This window comes from Vitis vinifera, chromosome 10, assembly GCF_030704535.1.
Source record: "Vitis vinifera cultivar Pinot Noir 40024 chromosome 10, ASM3070453v1".
Taxonomy (NCBI): domain Eukaryota; kingdom Viridiplantae; phylum Streptophyta; class Magnoliopsida; order Vitales; family Vitaceae; genus Vitis; species Vitis vinifera.
In genome coordinates, this window is record NC_081814.1 from 7,561,749 (window position 1) to 7,573,952 (window position 12,204).

The 12,204-nt window shown below is 35.3% G+C and overlaps 2 protein-coding genes across 2 annotated transcripts; both read right to left on the bottom strand.

The window, feature by feature from the left end:
- Nucleotides 1–1,803: 1,803 nt before the first annotated feature.
- Nucleotides 1,804–2,937, bottom strand: LOC100263549 (senescence-specific cysteine protease SAG39). Its single transcript, XM_019222679.2, is given in 4 exon segments — nucleotides 1,804–2,396; nucleotides 2,548–2,653; nucleotides 2,655–2,808; nucleotides 2,810–2,937. Coding segments are annotated over 4 exon segments (981 nt in total).
- Nucleotides 2,938–10,126: 7,189 nt separating this feature from the next.
- On the bottom strand, nucleotides 10,127–11,914 carry LOC100246411 (senescence-specific cysteine protease SAG39). The gene is made up of 2 exons (XM_002274187.4): nucleotides 10,999–11,914; nucleotides 10,127–10,906 (listed from the first exon to the last, which is right to left on the bottom strand). Exons 1-2 carry the CDS (start codon nucleotides 11,426–11,428, stop codon nucleotides 10,314–10,316), a joined length of 1,023 nt encoding a protein of 340 aa, XP_002274223.1. The 5' UTR covers nucleotides 11,429–11,914; the 3' UTR covers nucleotides 10,127–10,313.
- Between the last annotated feature and the right edge of the window lie 290 nt (nucleotides 11,915–12,204).

Sequence of the window (12,204 nt, forward strand, 5' to 3'; positions counted from 1 at the left end):
AACGGGAGTTCTTATATCAAAAGATACAAACATGAAAGAAAGGAAATAAACAACTGCTGAGTTTGTTGTTTGTTTTCTTCTTCTTCTTTCTTCTTCTTTGTCTTCTTTTTGACATAACATAATGGTATTCTGCAAGATTATCAACATTAAATTAACTATGACAATTTTTTTTTTTTCCAGAATGATAAGGCATTTCACAATTTTACTGAATCAGAAACATTACAACATAACAACATAGCACAAAATGGAAATCTCTTCACTTCAAGTATTTGGTCGAAATTTGAATTTTATTTCTTGTCTTTCCCCTTTTTGTAGTAATTATATATTATTTTCCAAAAAATAACTATGTTTCATGTTTCTAGTCATTTCTTGTTGCCTACTCAATATCGGAAAACCCTAGATGGGTGAGGTTACACTACTTCAATGGGCTTGGCACCCGATTTCTAGCTTCTTTGTGTTAGTGGCACACTTGATCACCCTTTTTCCCATGGAATGCAAATTTACATGTGGTACCTTTTCATGGAATGCAAACTTACATGTGGTACCTTTTCAGTTATATTTCTAGTCAATGGCTTGAACAATTAATTTTTAACCTATGTTTCAGGTGATTTTTTTTTTATTGGTTTTCGCTGTTCATTTATCTTGTCTGAGTTGTGCAAGTCTTTTCCGTTCTGTGCCAAATGATCAAGTGGCCAAGCACACATGAATGCCCAAATAAAACAAACCTCCATCTGCTTCTGAGATTAATTGGCGGGTACATCAGGGTATGTGAAAAGTAGGTCGTTTAGGAGTGAAACTTTTCTAGTGTATATGAGCAATTTAGGGATTCATATACATTTTGATTCTAGCCTCTTGAAGCCCATACCTGTTTCTTCTAGTCAATCATTCAACACCCTGTTGCATTTACATTGCATCCATTTAGTGTGACAGTCCTTGGTGAAGATGCCGCTCCCACCCATGTAGAACTGGAATACATGTCCACTGGTACAAAGTGCAAATGAGGCCAGTTAGCCAGCATAACAGCCTCCGTTAGTGTTGGCAGGTACATCTTCATAGACGTAAGTTGCACAGAAAGGTGCTTTCTTGGTGTTGCAGGTGCCATTACAGGAGTAGCACTGCACAGGCCTTTGTTTTCTACCATGAAGCCTTCCTTGGCATCATCTTTTTGAGTCCTCATGTAGCTAACATCAGCCCATCTCTCACCTCATGAATTCTAGATTATCCAAGACCTAGAGCTTGTCCACATGTAATAACAGCATGGTTCAGGTGAGTTACACAAGTTGAGTAAGGGGAAGATTATTATTCTAGGCTACTGCTGTTGACTGAAATTGGTTGATTGGTAAGTTTTTGACAGTGCCCACCTTGTTATTTGGAGGCACGCCTCTCATCCATTGCTTCAGATGTGATCTGTTACTGCATCTGCTGCAAGCTTGTGGAAATACAAATATGGGCAAGTTCAAATGCTTTAGCTATAAATTAAATGTGATAAGATTTTAGTATTTGCTAGAGTTCACGTTTGGTTTGGATCAAATTAGTTGGAGTTTATAGTTATAGTACTTAGGACAGTGCTTTCAGAAGCCCTTAAATGGCTCCTTTCTCACAATCATACTTACCAAACCAAGAAATCATGGTGGTTGTTGAAGTGACGTTGCAGGCGAAAAGAAAAGCCATGCAGTTCCATTAATGGAGTTCAAGATTGCAGGTAGATTGAGACTGCAATGCAGTCTCATCTACTCCAAGAAAAGAGTAGGAAATCGTATTTTATACCTATACCAAAGAAGATTCACCCACGATTTGCTACTGTTAAGCGGTGGGATAGGAAGCTTGCATAGTAAAGCCACAGAGGCCTGTGGTGGCTTTAACACCTCTTTCCATCCTTGTGTATCCATTCTCGCCCCAGTCAGTGCCCCATGAATTCTTGACTAACCAATGCTTTTTACCATCGGCGCTCCTTCCATACCCATCTGTTGTTACTCCATAATCCAGATCGTTTCCAGACTCTCAAGTGATGATGCCAATTTCATAAAATTGGAAGGCAGATCCCCCAGCATCAATAGCAACAGAAATTGGCTGGTGGGCGACCACCTTCAGCAGTGCCTTCTCGCTGAATTCAGGCATGTTTTCATAATCATTGATCCTGGCTGCTCTGGAGGATTCTTTTTTCTTGTTGCAATGTCCTTCAACTCCCTTGTATAGGTACCTTGCTTCTGAGTTAAGGCCTCTGTTCTGAATAATGAATTTAAAGGCATCATCCATGCAACCACCCTCACAGCCTATGTTACTGCCAAAAATGTCACAGTCTACGAGTTCTTGCTCTGAGAGAGAAATCGACTTGCTGGTTTGGAGCTTGGCAATCCCCTCCATGGCTGCCACTGCAGAAAATGCCCAGCAACCTCCTATATATATATATATATATATATATATATGCATAATATATATAAGTAAATTTTTTCAAAATCCCGTGACAAAAGCTAGTTAGAGAAGGATGGTAAAGGAAAAGGTAAGTAATGATGAGATGCATAAGTTAGTAGCCTAGCAGTGGCTGACCACATTGGAGTTGATTCTTAATATGGGTGACAGTTCTTTTCTTTCTCCAGTCCATGGTAGATGGAATTCTGGTGACATTCTGGTGCCTGAATGATGTTGTTTCCGATCGAAGTCCTAGAGTTGGGGGGAATTTTGAATGTATTACCAGAGGCTCTGAATTCTTCATGGGTCATGTCAGCAAGTGCATTGACACCTAGCTTGTTAGGCATATTCCCTGCAGTGTCGAAAGTTTGAATAAAGTCCACATTGTCCTTGAACATTAAAACGCCTCTCCTCCTCCGCATCATCCTTGTAATTGCGACTGTAACGAGCCATCCATTGCTCATGCCTCTCATACATGGAAGCTTCATGCAGTGGGCGGGAGGTGGCTTCAGAAGCCCAACTCCCCATGCAGCAGCCCAGGTGACTGGGGCTACTATCAACAATTTCTGTAAAAATCATCAAGCTCAAGCATATGGATGCTTATTAAATAATGATATCAATGGAAATATTGATATATATATATATATATATATATATATAAATTATAAATTTTGTAAATTATTAATTATATTTAAATAATTTTGTACCACTTTTGAATACAAAAGAATATTTGTCAATAATATAATCCACCCTAATAATTTAACTTTGAAACTAAATACTAAATATTGATAAAAAAAAGTTATTTAATTGAAGTTGAATACTTGACAACATATTATATTTATAAAATATACTAAAATTTGTTAAAAGAATTATCAAATTGATTAACTATATTAAAAAATTATTTTCAATTATTATAATTAGTATGTTTTAAATATTATATATGTAGTGTCATGAAAACAAATAACTTTGTATTAAGATTAAAATTACTAAAATTCTTATTAATTAACTTATACTCGTTTAGGATAACTTTCTATTTTTTATTTTGACATGACATTGAAACCAAAACCTAAATTACAATTTTCAAAGGGTCATATTCGTACTATTAAAGTTTTATTAAACATGAATGAACTTCTTATACAAATCATAGAGCTTTTACAAGAAACATAATTTATACACATTTAACAATAAAAATTAGAAAACAAATTTTTGTTCATAAAAAGAACATAGTATTTTGATGTGATATCTTTTATTTTATTTTTTTACCTTTTTGATGACTATTTTAAAAAAATAATTATATAAATATAAAAAATGATTAAAAATAAAGTATTATATATAAAAGTCATTTTTAAAATACATTTTAAAAAATAGAAAGTAAATTAAGAACATTTGAAGTTTCAACATATTTTTGTTATACAAAACATTAAAGAATGGTCTTAACTTCTATATTAATCTCTCTCTCTCTCTTTATATATATATATATATATATATATATATATATATATATATAGCTTTTTTCTTTTTTTGAAGTTTAAAATTTCTTTGTCCTATTAGCTAATTTTATTCAAAAAACCCATAACTAAAAAATACTTTAATATGAAAGTTAAGAATATTGTTTCTCAAAAAGAATTATCAAATTGATTGACTATATTAGAAAATTATTTTCAATTATTATAATTAGTATGTTTTAAATAGTATATATGTAGTGTCATGCAAACAAATAACTTTGTATTAAGATTAAAATTACTAAAATTCTTATTAATTAACTTATACTCGTTTAGGATAACTTTCTATTTTTTATTTTGACAGGACATTGAAACCAAAACCTAAATTACAATTTTCAAATGATCATGTTCGTGCTATAGAAGTTTTATTAAACATGAATGAACTTCTTATACAAATCATAAAGCTTTTATAAGAAACATAACTTACACACATTTGACAATAAAAAATTAGAAAACAAATTTTTGTTCATAAAAAGAACATAGTATTTTGATGTGATATCTTTTATTTTATTTTTTGACCTTTTTGATGACTATTTTAAAAAAATAATTATATAAATATAAAAAATGATTAAAAATAAAGTATTATATATAAAAGTCATTTTTAAAATACATTTTAAAAAATAGAAAGTAAATTAAGAACATTTGAAGTTTCAACATATTTTTGTTATACAAAACATTAAAGAATGGTCTTAACTTCTATATTAATCTCTCTCTCTCTTTATATATATATATATATATATAGCTTTTTTTTTTTTTTGAAGTTTAAAATTTCTTTGTCCTATTAGCTAATTTTATTCAAAAAACCCATAACTAAAAAATACTTTAATATGAAAGTTAAGAATATTGTTTCTCAAAAAGAATTATCAAATTGATTGACTATATTAGAAAAGTATTTTCAATTATTATAATTAGTATGTTCTAAATAGTATATATGTAGTGTCATGCAAACAAATAACTTTATATTAAGATTAAAATTACTAAAATTCTTATTAATTAACTTATACTCGTTTAGGATAACTTTCTATTTTTTATTTTGACAACACATTGAAACCAAAACCTAAATTACAATTTTCAAAGGATCATATTCGTACCATAGAAGTTTTATTAAACATGAATGAACTTCTTATACAAATCATAAAGCTTTTATAAGAAACATAACTTACACACATTTGACAATAAAAAATTAGAAAACAAATTTTTGTTCATAAAAAGAACATAGTATTTTGATGTGATACCTTTTATTTTATTTTTTTACCTTTTTGATGACTATTTTAAAAAAATAATTATATAAATATAAAAAATGATTAAAAATAAAGTATTATATATAAAAGTCATTTTTAAAATACATTTTAAAAAATAGAAAGTAAATTAAGAGCACATTGGAGAACGGTTTTCAAAAATTATGTTTTATAACTATTTTCTTAACTTCCATTTTTGTTATATAAAACATAACGGTTTTCAAAAATTATTTTTTATAACTATTTTCTTAACTTCCATATTAATCTCTCTCTCTCTCTCTATATATATATATATAGTATCTTTTCTTCTTTTTTTTAAGTTTAAAATTTCTGTCCTATTAGCTAATTTTATTCAAAAAACCCATAACTAAAAAAAAAACTTTAATATGAAGTTAAGAATATTGTTTCTCAAAGAAGTTTTGTTTTGGCTTATACAAAAAAATAAAAACGAAAATTATATTCAATAAAATTTTTACAATATCAATATTATCATTTAAACTAATGACTTTGATTTCAACTTTTACTCCTTAGTTAAAACTGAAAAATAAAAGCTATCCCATATGGGATATAAAATGACTTCTAAAATTTGTTTACAAAAGATGGTATCTGTTGAGATATTATGATATATTCTAGGAAAGTATATTAGGAAAGTAGTTGCTATTGTTTAGGATTGTTTCCTAAACTCACGATTGAGATATTATGATATATTCTAGGAAAGTATTCTAGGAAAGTAGTTGCTATTGTTTAGGATTGTTTCCTAAACTCACGGTTTTCCCTTAATTAGGTTTGCTTGATGTACTATATATTTACGTGGATGAATATCAATTAGGGTTAAGCTTTGACCCTTTAATCACACTTTACATGGTATCAGAGCGCTGACATGCACACACAATAAAACAATGGCCGGCGACGATGAACAACCACCATTGTCGCCACCTAAAAGGGAGATGAATTCACCTTTTTTGCCCAAACAATGGAAAGCTCTTGCGGGCTTAATTGGTAATGCTCAAGTTCTGGATGACAGGTTGAATGGTAAGTTTGACACGAAGTCATGGATCATTGACACCGGGGCAACTCATCACGTGACCAGTGATTTATCTTGGTTATTTGATACTATAGCGTTGTTTGAGTGTCCGGTTGGCCTTCCTAATGGTGAATCTGTTGTTGCGACCCAATCTGGTTCCGTTCGTTTGTCGAATAACATCACTCTTCAAAACGTTCTTTATGTGCCGAAACTCAATTGCAATTTACTTTCGGTTTCACAATTGACTGATGACTTACATTGTATTGTCCAATTTAACTCTTATATGTGTGCTATACAGGACCACACCAGGGAGCTGATTGGAACGGGAGTTAGGCGAGATGGACTTTACTACTTCGGTGGAGCTGAAGGTGATTCGGTACAACATGTTTTTGTCCACAACGCAGCATCCACTTTGGAGTTGTGGCACAAAAGGATGGGACATCCTTCAGAGAAAGTAGTGAAGTTACTTCCTCCAGTTAGCAATCTTAAGGGTAGTTTAAACAAAGCTTGTGAAATATGTTTTCGTGCTAAGCATCCTAGAGACAAATTTCCTTTAAGTGACAATAAGGCAACTAGAATTTTTGAGAAAATACATTGTGATTTGTGGGGCTCTTATAAACATGTCTCTTCTTGTGGAGCTCGTTATTTTTTAACTATTGTTGATGATTTCTCAAGAGCTGTGTGGATTTATTTGTTGGTCGACAAAACAGAAGTTTTTCGGATGTTTATGTCTTTTATTGCAATGGTAGATCGACAATTTTCTCAAACAGTGAAAGTTGTTCAAAGTGATAATGGTACGGAATTTAAATGCCTACTTGACTATTTTTCTGCAACTGGTATTTTATTCCAAACTTCTTGTGTGGGAACTCCGCAACAAAATGGGAGGGTTGAGAGAAAACACAAGCATATTTTAAATGTGGGGAGGGCATTACGCTTTCAAGCAAATTTGCCTATTTATTTTTGGGGCGAAAGTGTTCTTGCCGCTGCTCACTTAATAAACCGCACTCCCTCTCCTTTGTTACACAATAAAACACCATTTGAAATCCTATTTGGCACCCCTCCTTCATATGCGGCAATTCACACCTTTGGTTGTCTTAGTTTTGCTCATGATCAAAAATCCAAAGGTGACAAATTTGCAAGTAGAAGTAGAAAATGTGTGTTTTTGGGTTACCCGTTTGGAAAGAAGGGGTGGAAGTTGTTTGATTTGGACACCAAGGAATTATTTGTTTCTCGTGATGTCAAGTTTTTTGAGGATGTTTTTCCGTTTGGTAACCCGGGTGCTGTGAATATTATTCCGGAAAACATTGTGCCTACGGTAAATGTTGAAATTGATAGTGATTTTGCTGATTTTGTCGATGATGATGCTGATTTGCCTAACCCACAAGCCCAAACACAAAATCCCGAGGCTTCTTCAACGCCTCTTTCACCTGGGCCGGAAGTTGTTCCCACTGTTGGGCTTGATTCACTTGGACTTGACAATTCAAGCAATGGGCAGTCTGCTCCTATGGGAAAGGGAATGAGGGATAAATTTCCTTCGGTTCTATTATGAGATTTTGTTACTCATACGGTGGTTGCTGAAAGTCCATCTCCCGCCACTCCGTCTCCACATCATCCCTCAGGTACTCCTTATCCCATAGCACATTATATAAATTGTGACAATTTTTCTGTACATTATCGAAAGTTTCTTGCAACTATTATTTCGAGCAATGATCCTAAGTCATTTAAAGAGGCTATGAAAGATGTCGGTTGGCAAAAGTCAATGCATGAGGAGATTCGGGCTTTGGAGGAAAATGGTACGTGGACTCTTGAACCTCTTCCAAAGGGTAAGCGTGCTTTGGGAAGTCAGTGGGTTTACAGAACCAAGTACTTCTCAAACGGTGATATTGAAAGGCTCAAATCCAGATTAGTAGTTTTGGGGAATCATCAAGAAGCTGGTATTGATTATCATGAGACATTTTCTCCAGTTGCCAAAATGACTACGGTGCGTGCTTTCTTGGCTATTGCGGCTTCGAAAAATTGGGAACTTCATCAGATGGATGTTCACAATGCCTTTTTACATGGAGATCTTGAGGAGGAAGTGTATATGAAGCTACCCCCAGGATTTGAGCGTTCCGATCCGAACTTGGTTTGCAGGTTACGAAAATCACTTTATGGGTTGAAACAGGCTCCGAGATGTTGGTTTTCCAAGTTGGTCACGGCTCTTAAAGGATATGGTTTCTTACAATCCTACTCTGATTATTCTCTTTTTACTTACACTACGGGCAATGTTCAAATAAATGTGCTAGTGTATGTCGACGATCTTATTATCTCTGGGAATGATTCCGCTGCTCTTAAGACCTTTAAAGCCTATCTCAGTGATTGTTTTAAGATGAAAGATCTTGGTGTTTTGAAGTATTTCCTCGGAATCGAGGTGGCCAGGAGTTCGGCTGGTTTGTTCTTGTGTCAACGCAAGTACACACTTGACATTGTATCGGAGGCCGGATTACTGGGAGCCAAGCCGTGTGGCTTCCCGATCGAGCAAAATCACAGATTAGGACTCGCAAATGGGGAGCTCTTGTCGAACCCTGAGTCCTATCGCAGATTAGTAGGTCGACTCATTTATCTGGCAGTGACCCGTCCAGATTTGGCCTACTCGGTTCATATATTATCTCAATTTATGCATGAGCCTAGAATTGAGCATTGGGAGGCAGCTTTGAGAGTCGTTCGTTATTTGAAAGGTACTCCGGGTCAGGGTATCTTGTTACGTGCAGATAGTGATCTGTCCCTACAGGGTTGGTGTGATTCTGATTGGGCAGCATGTCCAGTCACTAGACGCTCTTTGTCCGGATGGCTTGTGTTTCTTGGGCAATCTCCTATTTCTTGGAAGACAAAGAAGCAACACACAGTTTCCCGCTCGTCTGCAGAAGCGGAATACCGAGCTATGGCAGCAGTTACTTGTGAGCTCAAATGGTTGTAGGGGTTGCTTCTGAGCCTGGGTGTGCACCACCCAAAGGCAATCAAGCTCTTTTGTGATAGTCAGTCAGCCCTTCATATGGCCAAAAATCCAGTATTTCATGAACGCACCAAACACATTGAGGTTGATTGTCACTTTGTCTGGGATGCGATAACAGATGGTTTGATTGCTCCATCATATGTTCCTACTGTTACACAATTGGCAGATATTTTTACAAAGGCTCTTGGAAAGAAACAATTTGATTATCTTCTTGCCAAGTTGGGCATTTTTGAACCTCATGCTCCAACTTGAGGGAGGGTGTTGAGATATTATGATATATTCTAGGAAAGTATATTAGGAAAGTAGTTGCTATTGTTTAGGATTGTTTCCTAAACTCACGATTGAGATATTATGATATATTCTAGGAAAGTATTCTAGGAAAGTAGTTGCTATTGTTTAGGATTGTTTCCTAAACTCACGGTTTTCCCTTAATTAGGTTTGCTTGATGTACTATATATTTACGTGGATGAATATCAATTAGGGTTAAGTTTTGACCCTTTAATCACACTTTACAGTATCGTTGAATAGACCATAATATTTAAACTTGAACTGAAATTTTTCAGAGCTTGGTTAGAGTAGATTTGCAAATGAAAAGAAAGGTGATAAGTAATTTCATTAATGAATATATATTTGTCCTATTAGCTAATTTTATTCAAAAAACTTACAACTAAAAATACTTTTAGTATGAAAGTTAAGAATATTGCTTATCAAAGAAGCTCTGTTTTGGCTTATACAAAAAGTTTATATATACATAAAATTTGTACGATATGAATATTGTCATTTAAACTAATGACTTTGGTTTCCCCTTTGATTTTGTTAAAAATAAAAAATAAAAGCTATCCCATATGGGCTACAAAATGACTTAAAGCTCATTTACAAAAGATGAGATCCTTCAATAAACCTTATAAAATTTAAACTTAAACTGAAATTTTTCTGAGCTTGATTGGAGTAGACTTGCAGATGAAAAGAAAGGTGATAAGCAGTTTCATTAATGAAGTTGAGGAATGCATATACAAGCCACAACAGTATACAGCCATATATATTTCACACAACCAAGAACAAGTAACAGAGCAGATGCACTCTTGCAAGCAAGGAGAAATAGATGAGAGTGAGGGGGAACCCAAAATGATGATTCACCCATACCCTAATTAAGCAGTTGGATATGATGCTTCCATGGCAATCCCACAAAGACCTTCATCAGCACCAATGTCCCTTTCCATCCATATGTATCCATCCTCGCCCCATCCCGTGCCCCACGAATTCTTAACCAACCAGTATTTGGTACCATCATCGGTTTTCCCATATCCAACTGCAGTAACACCATGGTCCAGCTCAGTTCCACACTGTCCTGTGAACACCCCACTCGAGTAAAACTGGAAGTCGGAGCCACCAGCATCAATGGCAACAGAAACAGGATGCTGGGCCACGGCCTTGAGCAGTGCTGCCTCGCTGTTGGCAGGCACATCTTCATAGTTCTTGATCTTGGCCGCACTGGAGGCTGCCTTTTTCTTGTTGCATGTTGCATCTACTCCCTTGTAAGGGTAGTTTGCTTCAGTTGTGAGGCCTCCGTTGCCTATGATAAATTCAAATGCGCTGTCCATGAGACCACCCCCACACCCCTGATCTTCACCACTTGTGTCGCAGTCTACTAGTTCTTGCTCAGACAACGAGATTAGCTCCCCAGTTTTGAGCTGGGTTACCCCTTCCATAGCTGCCACTGCAGAAAATGCCCAGCAACACCCTTTTTTCGGGGGAGAAGGACAAGTTAGCTAGGAAACAAAGTAAATATACCATTTTACATGAGAAGAAACAAGGAGGATAGTTGGGCCTTACCACATTGGCCTTGGTCCTTAATGGGAGTAACAGCCCCTTTCTTCCTCCAGTCCATGCTAGATGGCACAGCTGCTACATTTTCGTACCTAAATGAAGTAATTTCTGATGACCTTGGACGGGAAGACATATTGTATCCATTGCGAGAGGCCTTGAATTCTTCATTTGTTTGGTCTGCAAATTCGTTTATGCTCAGCTTGTAACGTCGATTCCCAGCACTGTTGACGGATTCTATGTACTCCACATTTTCCTTGAATATCTTGAAACGCCTTTCCTTCTCTGCAATGTCCTTGTATGTGCGCCCATAAAGACCCATCCAGTCCTCATGCCTCTCAGACATAGAAACTTCGTGCAATGTTCGGGACAAGGCTTGAGAAGCCCAAACCCCCATAATTAGCAATGTGATACAGATGATTTTACTTTCTAATGCCATGGTTTAGCAACTGAAGAAAAATCTTGTAATGATGATGTTCTGAATATGATTCTATAAATCCTTCAGAGGCGTAGGTATATATAGAAAATGCAGTTGCTTCCCGGACACACCCTTCTGTCAAACAGCATTCTTACCATGACATGAATTATGCAAATGGAGACAGACCCAATTCCCCAGTTTGTCCGGTAAGATGTCTATGATCTAGACAACCAAGTCTGGTTCCGTACGCCGCTCTGTTGCGCTAGAGTTCACTTCTGTATTATGTCATGGTTACATTATTCTATTAACCTCTGTTTGCAAACATTTTGGACCTTGATAAAATAATAATGAACTTAAATTTGAAGGTCCTATTGTCCTGTGTGATTGTGTTATACGCTTGGTTTTGTTTTCTTCTAGTGCGAGCTGCAAACTTGGAAGTGAGAACCATCCAAAACCCAATTTTCTAGTCAGTTAACTGACCGTACCTTGCTGGGCACGGTAGACGTGACTGATTGTGAAAACAATTCATGCCATCATGTCTATGTAAAATGAGATCACTTGAGTTTGATGGTCTGACAGTACACCTGAAATTAACTTATTGGCTTGAAACCGGTGAAGTGGAAGGGTTGGTTCCATCTTCCAGACAGAAATGTATTTTTAAAGATTAATCCAATCACGTGCCAGATATAATTTTTCAAGTTTTAATATTTATATCATAATTTCATTTATTTGTACCATTGTAATTCAATCTCACTTATTTTTACCCTCGAGGTTCAGATTTAGATCCCATTTATTTA